The 9994-nt window shown below is 38.1% G+C and overlaps 1 protein-coding gene across 1 annotated transcript in view; it reads left to right on the top strand.

Annotated features, from left to right (window-relative positions):
- Positions 1–9994, top strand: part of LOC121387860 (multiple epidermal growth factor-like domains protein 6) — a 15635-nt gene continuing 5641 nt past the window's right edge. The window contains exons 1-4 of the mRNA XM_041519089.1: positions 1–27; positions 349–501; positions 5493–5621; positions 6728–6880. Of these exons, the coding sequence (XP_041375023.1) occupies positions 480–501; positions 5493–5621; positions 6728–6880 (304 nt within the window). The 5' untranslated portion in view covers positions 1–27; positions 349–479. The remainder of the gene's footprint in view (positions 28–348; positions 502–5492; positions 5622–6727; positions 6881–9994) is intronic.

Here is a 9994-nt window from a genome sequence, read left to right on the forward strand (position 1 = left end):
AACAAACCGAAACGACACCTACTCAAAGAAGTTATGTATGTCTGTCTCTCTCTGAGCCTTCTCTGTCTATATACCCGACTATCTGCCTCTCTCTGCCCTCCCTCCGTCTCTCTCTCTCTCTCTCCCTCCCTCTCTCTCTCTCTCTCTCTCTCTCTCTCTCTCTCTCTCTCTCTCTCTCTCTCTCTCTCTCTCGCTTGCTCTCGCTCCCTTTCTCTGCATAATATCTCTCTCATTTTAATATTCCACAAATGACATGTCCATGCATTTTCTTTATTCTAAACGTGCTGTTCATTGCAGTGAATGGTTTACATATGAGGCAATTAATTTTATATTTCGTAACATTTTCAGAATGTGATTCTGATCACTATGGTCCACGCTGTGATGTGTTATGCTCCAGAAGACACTGTAACGACTCACTTGGTATATCATCATGTGATACAGTGGATGGACGGTGTGATAATGGATGTACAGCAGGATGGATGGGACCAGACTGTTTACAGGGTAAGATAGATCTTCTTAAATGGTATTTTATAGATATCTTAATCAGTTAAGTACATGTGTTTAGTTTTAAATACAAACACGAAAATTAATAAGCTTTGAAGTCAAAACGAACAAATTAAGATAGTATTATCATTTCCAAATGTCACACTCAATATAGTAGAAAAAACAACGTTTAGATCTAACTTCCTCTCTCTCTCTCTCTCTCTCTCTCTCTCTCTCTCTCTCTCTCTCTCTCTCTCTCTCTCTCTCTCTCTCTCTCTCTCTCTCAAGTCAAGTGTCTCTCTTACTCTGTTTCATTGTCCATCAATCTTCCTCTTTCTCTCGTTATGTTTCTACGTCATATCTTTATACAGCTCTCATTCACATGTGTATCCATCAATCTGATTAAAATTAGCTCTACTGGTCTTACCAGTAAATCTAACAGCCTTGGGTGGACTCCCATGTCCAGGTGACATTTCATCTATGAATAACAATTTAAATATCGACCAATAATACACTTCGCCTTTTATAACGTTATTCGGGAGCATACGCATTCTAAAAATATCAGGCGAGACTATTTATGCAATAGGCGAACTTGTTGGTATATTTCAAAATTGGAAAAACAGGGGAAAAAGTGTACTAATAAACTCTGGATTGTATACTAGTATAAACATATTTTATGGCTATACCATCACGGTATTTTTCGTCTTGAAACCAATTGTATATAAAATTTTATATAGAAATTAGTTTCCGACATACTTCGTAATTCACCCGAATAATTTCGTATACCCTCGGCATAATCCCGAATGTTTTCAAATTCTTTTCAAATCACTGGCATGATTTTGCAAGTAAGGTTTTGACTGGTCAATTGGTGTATCCATTATTATATGTATATGTGTGTGTTCCTCTGTCTGTCTCAATGTGTGTTTTTGTATGTGTGTACCTTCTTGTTTGTGCATATATATATATATATAATATATATATATATATATATAATATATATACATACAAGAAGGTACACACAAACATATAGATATAACACATATATAGTATAATATATATATATATATATTATATATATATATATGTAATCGGTTCGGGGTGGTGTGGGTTATATGGTAGCGTTGCCTTGACCGAATATATTTCTAAGTGCAACTACTAGTTGGTCAAAGGCTCCACACTCCGATTGTCCAGATACTTATACAATAAATAAGCCTTGCATGTCAACAAAGAGTTATCATTGTTGACAAAAATAACACACTACTGAAAAAAAATGATATAAATAACACTAGATTTATTTAAATAAATTAATTTGTATTCTTCTATGTGTGACGTAAAGGGGCCCGATACGAATTTATGATTAAACTGGAGGGGAGATAATTCCTAGGGCGAAATAAAAAAGGAACGAATAGACGGACATGGTAAATCAGTAACACAAGTCTATCTCGCGATTAACACGACTTCCCAATATATATTTTGATCACTGTATTAATTACGTCTATTTCATTTATAGACGGAAATCGGTTAAACAAAATATATTTTATTGAAATTAATGTTAATCGAAGTTAATTTCCACGCCACAGGAGTTCTAAGCACAAAACGGGATTTTGTTGTTTACTATGGTGTGAGGGCGGTTCCAAATAGTTTTAAGTCAAATTAAAGTCTAATTGTTTACGATATTCATTTATATAATAATTTCCAGTTAGATAATATTCTGATATGTCTTGTACAACTAATTTTCTACTCAGTAAGACATATTTGTTTAGTTGTAATTTAAAACCAAATCAAGATATCAAAACACTTACGTACCCGTCAGTGCCAAAAATAGAACTCGTCTTGACGTTTGCTTCAACGGTTTCTTCAAAAAAGTACAATATTATTTATTTTATAAAAGTAATCATTGTAAATAAAGGAAAGGTATTATTTTATTATTAATTTAATTTAACTTATAACGGATGACAATACACACAACTGGTCACATCCGGTTCGTTTACACACATAGCCTGAGTTTTCCAATCGAGTGTTTACTTATTAACTTTTACAATAGACATGATGAAGGTCTTAGCCAGCATGTCTCACAGTCCCCATTTTATCTAAACTCGTCTCGAGTTTTCTTAACCATGTATGTGTAGAATTTAATTAAGTTCTCTTTATTGAGTATTTATAATAAAAGTCTGTGACATCAATTTCAAATCCTTCGAATCGCGCTGAAGATCCGATGGCACAATGGAAAGTTGGCAGTGAAGAAAAGCTGGCACTGAAGACTGTTATCTGTAGAATGGCTTGTCCTGATGGTTTCTAGTAGATGGATTTTCTTGGCAGCATTTTCCTCAACGTAATACATGAAATAAAAACAGCAAATGTTACTAATGAATTTGAATAAATTAACATTTTATAACCATTTTATTGCTCAGCCATCTTTATGTAATGACTCTGTAGTCGATGCATGGCTAGATGAAGCACACGTCCAGCCTGTAGACCATGTTTACAGAAGGTTTCTAACAGCTCTGGGTCAGACGGAATGTCTGCGCCAGTTGGCCAATGACACCTTTGTGTCAGGGTCGCATGGGTTTTCTGCGACAACACCAAGTCCATGAGGGCAGGGATTGAGTGGGGTGGCTGAGATAACGGAGCTGGTGTAGATACTGGGACTGGTATTGGGGCTAGGGTAGGGGACAATAATATACCGTCGATGGTCAAACCTTTGGGGTTGATATAATTTCATTCAGGGTTAATTCCCTTAGTGTATGTGCGACAACTTGAATGTATTCCATTTTTACTATATAATTCTTATTTTTAAAACTTTCTAAAGATATTAAATAATGTCTCTCCTTTACCCTTTTCTCTATTTCATTACACAGCTATTAGTACACACTAATTATAGGACACGTCCTGCTAGTCCCTCAAAAGGTAACTTTTGCCTCCAGGACGGTTACCAACAAGCAAATATTTGTTCCCGAGAGATGAAATAACCTTCACAAGTGAAGTCAAGTGGTAAAAACCTATGAGCTCACATGTTAACTATGTGTCTTAACATAATTTTCCATACAGTGCATACACACTATTTTAATTTTAATCATAACAGATCAGATTTATAACAATGCCATGCCTTCACACAGACATCATCCTATTATGAGCTAAAAATGTAATGGAACATTCTAAATATCTATTTTTTAAATTTAGGTGGGAGTTTATTTATTTATTTATTTATTTATTTGGTATATCCCCTCAAAATATTTCAGACTAAATTTTAATTAGAAGGTTTTCCCCACAAAGTGGGTGTATTATCACCTTCATATGGCAGCAACCTATCTACATGAACTATTTTTGATGGTTTGTGAAGGCTTTCTTGAATGTGGTAAGTCACATCATCCAATCAATCCATAACAATCCATGCTTTTTGCCATCGGCTAGTACGGTTTTTTTTTTTACACGTACCAGGCTTTCTCTGTATTTTTGGTAGATGCAGCCATACTGGCTGACCTTGTTTTATCTTTAGAGTTTTCCATGTCAGTTTGAAATTGACTTCTTGACAAACTGGGATTTGGAGATTGTGTTGTACAATTAAGGTTTTCATAAATAGCTCTCCTAGATCTAGAACTCAAACTCGCCGCCTTTCCACTTGGCATGTCGGGGTGGTGTGGGTTATATGGTAGCGTTGACGTGACCGGATATATTTCAAAGTGCAACTATTAGTTGGTCAAAGGTCCCACACACCGATCGACCAGATATCTATACAATAAATAAGCATTGCATTCCAACACACAATTACCTTTGTTTGCATAAATAACACACTACTAAAAAAGAGCAAGATCAACAAATGATATAAATAGCACTAGATTTATTTAAATACATACATTTATATTCTTCTATGCGTGACGTAAAGGTGCCCGATAATTTATAATTATCCTGGAGGGGAGATAATTCCTGGGGCGAAATCAAAAAGGGACGAATAGACGGACGTGGTAAATCAGTAACACACGTCTATTTCGAGATTAACACAGCGTCCCAATATATATTTTGATCACTATTAATTACGTCTATGTTTGTTATAGACAGAAATAGGTTAAACAAAATATATTTTATTGAAATTAATGTTAATCGAAGTTAATTTCCACGCCACAGGTGTTCTAAGCACAAAACGGGATTTTGTTGTTTACTATGGCGTGAGGGCGGTTCCAAATAGTTTTCAGTCAAATTAAAGTCTAATTGTTTAAGATAATCATTTATATAATAATTTTCTGTTAGATACTATTCTTATATGTCTTGTACAACTAATTTTCTACTCAGTAAGACATATTTGTTTAGTTGTAATCTACAACTAAATCAAGATATCAAAACACTTACATACCTGTCAATGCCGAAAATTGAACTCGTCTTGACGTCTGCTTCAACTGTTTCTTCAAAAAGTACAATATTATTTATTTTATAAAAGTAATCACTGTAAGTAAAGGAAAGGTATTATTTTATTATTAATTTAATTGAACTTAAAAAAGGATAATACACACAACTGGTCACGTCCGGTTCGTTTACATACATAACCTGAGTTTTCCAATCGAGTGTTTACTTATTAACTTTTACAATAGACATGATGAAGGTTCTCTCTCTCTCTCTCTCTCTCTCTCTCTCTCTCTCTCTCTCTCTCTCTCTCTCTCTCTCTCTCTCTCTCTCTCTCTCTCTCTCTCTCTCTCTCTCTCTCTCACACCCACACATACACACCACACACACACAACCACACACACGCACAGGGCCGTAGCTAGCATGGAAAGCATTATGGATACTTAAAGAACAGGAGTTTTAGACTATTAACTACTCAGTCCCTCCCCCCCCCCCCCCCAAATAATTGTGTTTTTTTTTAAATAAAAATAAATTAAAAAATAAAATATAAATAGTAACGGCCCTGATACATATATATTGTGTGTGTGTGTGTGTGTGTGTGTGTGTGTGTGTGTGTGTGTGTGTGTACTGTGTGTATCTACTTTACGACTTGGAGATTTGTTAATTGTTTTTAGTCTGTGATCCTGGTACGTTTGGTGCTAATTGCGGCCAGTTCTGTCACTGTCAAGATGGACCGTGTAACTCTGTAACTGGAGAATGTACTGGAATTTGCGAACCACACTGGACTGGACCAACGTGCAGCGGTATGGTATAACTTTTAAAATACAAGGCATATCTGTACACCAAAGTTATGAATGATTGTATACTTAAAACTGAGAGAGAGAGAGAGAGAGAGAGAGAGAGAGAGAGAGAGAGAGAGAGAGAGAGAGAGAGAGAGAGAGAGAGAGAGAGAGAGAGAGAGAGAGAGAGAGAGAGAGAGAGAGAGAGAGAGAGAGAGAGAGAGTAATCAAAATAGTTTAACGTACGTTATAACATTATTCAAAGGAGCACTCCGTCAGAGTTGTGGGTCACAGATTACCGTTATATAGTGATTTAGTCCCATATACCAATCCAACTGGAGGGGATTACAGGTTTCATCTCCATCCTTCTATCAGTATGTCTGTTTATTTCCCTGCCTGTCCCTCATTTAGTTCTGGAGACGTTTGTTTTTAACAATGACTTAAGATATTGCACTGAAATTTGGAAATTGTCTATTGTTATAGAAAAAACAAGGTTGACTTTCATTTTGATTTGTCCAGTTATGTGCCTTGATCTAAGGAGATACGAAAATATGTTCCTCACTCTGTTTTTATTTCCAGTTCATTAAACTGAAATATTGTGTATAACTTTATCATATATTGTTACAGATGAAAATTGACTTCGATGGCAATTTACTCGTTTATTTACATAATTAGTCCCTTGAACTTAGGAGATAAGAACTTTTTTTTCAGCTTGGTAGCGTCGTGGTTAGGCCATCGGTCTACAGGCTGGTAGGTACTGGGTTCGGATCCCAGTCAAGGCATGATATTTTTAATCCAGATACCGACTCCAAACTTGAGTCCCGCAAGACTCAATGGTTAGGTGTAAACCACTTGCACTGACCAGTGATCCATAACTGGTTCAACAGAGGCCATGGTTTGTGCTATCCTGCAAGGGACATGTTGGCAGTTCTCTCAGAATCTTTGTTTACTGCGGAAATGCAACTGGTCTGCCAATTTTAATATGTATACATTATCATTTTAATATGCCACTTATAGCTTCTGGCAATGTATTGTCTTTATTCTAAACTTTATGTTTATGTTCGTGAATGAAATAAATATTAGGGTACAAAGTGTATGAACTAATTCATTTCGTTGTTGAACATTTTCAGAATGTGATTCTGAGCATTATGGTCCTCTGTGTGAAAAAACATGCTCCGACAGACACTGTGATGAATCACGTGGTAAATCATCATGTGATAAACAGACTGGACGATGTGATAATGGATGTACAGCAGGATGGATGGATGCAGACTGTACAATGCGTAAGATACTCCAAATACAAATAAACATCTTAAACATTTGAATAAAAACGAAAAGTTTTATTATTAAATACAAACATGATTAATCATGGCGATATTGAAGTGTGTCAAAATTACTAAAAATCCCTTGCTACTAATGGAAACAAATGTAACTTTAGACTATGTAACTACTGAATTTCTAACAACCCACGAGTATTGCAGAATCAATGTACAGTTGGTATTTGTTCAGTCCCTGTGGGTGGACGCACTGACCAATGTCTCGATCCAGGCAGTGTTCCACAATTGGTGTAACATAGGTCATGGTACGGTATGTTCTGGGTCGGGACGTAGCCTAGTGGTAAAGCGTTCGCTTGATGCGTGGTCTGTCTAGGATCGATCCCGTCGGTGGGCCCATTAGGTTATTTCTTGTCCCAGCTAGTACACCACGACTGGTATATGTAAGGCCGTGGTTTATGCTATCATGTCTGCGGGATGGTGCAAGTGCACACGGACATCGGTGCAATTGCAAGCAATTTCGGCAATCCGCGTTTAAGCAGCGCCCACTAGATAAATTTACTGCCAGATTTCGTATCTCGTACCAATGTGGTAACCTATAGGTTACCAGCCTATATTTTGTGGTAACCTGTAAATGGGTTACTAGACACAATGCTTATTTCGATGCCTGCTTACCGACCTCATACAGAAGATTTTAGTTGTTAGTGGATACTTATAACTGCTGAATCGATACTATGTGAAGTGGTTGTAAAGCTTATATGTCTCCATCATACAATTCAGCATAACTCATTACAATAAACATTATCTACCAGGGCCCCGTGCCAGAAAACGATCTTAGCGCTAAGATCACCTCAAGGGCATATGTTAGCTGTGCAGTTACGGTGATCTTAGGACCAAGATTGCTTCGTGGAACGGGGCCAGGGGCTCTGACTGGAACCAAATTTAGTTTAGCCAAGTTTCTTATTACTAGTGTATTTCACTGAACATTTTTAAAATGTGGTTAATTTAAAGAATATGTTTTAACCAACGACTACATGTTGTAGCCATTGTGTGAAAAAGAAAACAAAAAGCAATTGGCTAATTTGTCGATATAGTGGAGACTTGGCTACGAGTACTTCATGGTACTACTCGCTGTTTAAAAGTTCAAATGGAATAGAAATAGCATTGGCTTACGATGTCTGATTTTGCCATGGAGAGGCTTACGGTGACAGTTAGATCTGTATGCAGTCAACCGGCCTCTGTGACGTCGTGGTTAGATCATCGGTCTGCGGGCTGGTAGGTACTGGGTTCGGATCCCAGTCGAGGCATGGGATTGTTAATCCAGATAGCGACTCTGACTCTGATAGAGTGAGTGCTCCGCAAGACTCATTGGGTAGGTGTAAACCACTTGAACCGACCAGTGATCCATAACTGGTTCAACAAAGGCTATGGTGTGTGCTATCCTGCCTGTGGGAAGCGCAAATAAAAGATCCCCTGCTGCTGTTGTAAAAGAGTAGCCTATGTGGCGTCAGCGGGTTCCATCTAAAAAACAGTGTCAGAATGACCATATGTTTGACGTCCAATAGCCGATGATAAGATAAAAATCAATGTGCTCTAGTGGCGTCGTTAAATAAAACAAACTTTACTTTGTATTCAGTCAGCTTGTTTATTTATTATTTCTCAGTCTTAGTAACTAGTGTATCATGTCCATATACCACTAGGGTTTCGAAATGGGGGTCTGACTCGGGATAACCTAACACATACGGGCAATTTTGAAATGTTGAATATTAACACCAAAAGTATAAAAAGGGAAAAATTGGGGTTAATAAATTTTGACTGCGCCCTTAAAGAGAACTATTAACATTCCTAACCTATATAAATTATTAATATAATATAATTTAGGCGCAAATTTAGATGGGCTGATTTAAAATTAATAATAATTATTAAACAGTATTCATTAAGCCCATGGGAGGTTAGGAGGAAAGGCTGTAAAATTGGCACGAGTATGCAAAACAACCCTAAAGCCGAACCGCCTACGCCTATGGGCCCAAAGAATGTCCTAACTCCCGGGATCCCATCCCCCACCCCACACCGTGTCCAAACGCAGTTCAGTCCAATCCTAGCAGCCTAGTGGCTGGGGCGGATCCAGCTTGTCTGATGAGGGGGGGTCCAAGACAAAAAGGGCACCATAACATTATGAAAAGGCACTATTGAAAAATTACACACGGTTCACATGGACCATAATATAATAGTGCTACAACAGGGACGCTGGCAGACGTATTCTACAGTGTTCTATACATTGACAGAATAAATAAATTTGTAAAAAACCTAAAAATCCTAAATAAAAGAGGCACTTCTCAAATTTGAGGGGGGTGGGGGGTGGTCCGGACACCTTGGACCCCCCCCCCTCCTAGATCCGCCCCAGAGTGGTTGTTTAAGAAGATAGTAGAACTTCCTAAACCGGCGTCACTAGGATTTCTTGTTCACTATAGAGTTAGTTCCCTTTGTGCAAGATGTAGCATCAAGCGCACTTGAAATAACAATGGCTCACAATATTAAATCTTCTTCTTTTATGTTCTAGGAGCGGGACGTTGCCCAGTGGTAAAGTGCTCGTTTGATGCGCGGTCGGTCTGAGATCGATCCCCGTCAGTGGGCCCATTGGGCTATCTCCCACTCCATTCAGTGCACCATGACTGGTACATCAAAGGCTGTGGTATGTGCTATCCTGTCTGTGGGATGGTGCATATAAAAGATTCCTTGCTGCCAATACAAATAAAGTAGCCCATGAAGTGGCGACAGCGGGTTTCCTCTCTCAATATGTGTGCGGTCCTTGACCATATGTATGACGCCATATAACCGTAAATAAAATGTGTTAAGTGCTTCGTTAAATGCATTCCTTCCTTCAGTTCCTTGTCGGGCCAGACGTAGCCCAGTGGTACAACGCTCGCTCGATGCGCGGTCGGTGTGGGGTCGATCCCCGTCGGTGGGCCCATTGGGCTATTTCTCATTCCAGCCAGTGTACCACGACTGGTATATCAAAGGCCGTGATATGTACTACTATGTCTGTGGGATGGTGCATATAAAAGATCCCTTGCTGCTAATCGAAAAAGAGTAGCCCATGAAGTGGCGACAGCGGGTTTCCTC

Source organism: Gigantopelta aegis, chromosome 13 (genome assembly GCF_016097555.1).
Source record: "Gigantopelta aegis isolate Gae_Host chromosome 13, Gae_host_genome, whole genome shotgun sequence".
Lineage (NCBI taxonomy): Eukaryota > Metazoa > Mollusca > Gastropoda > Neomphalida > Peltospiridae > Gigantopelta > Gigantopelta aegis.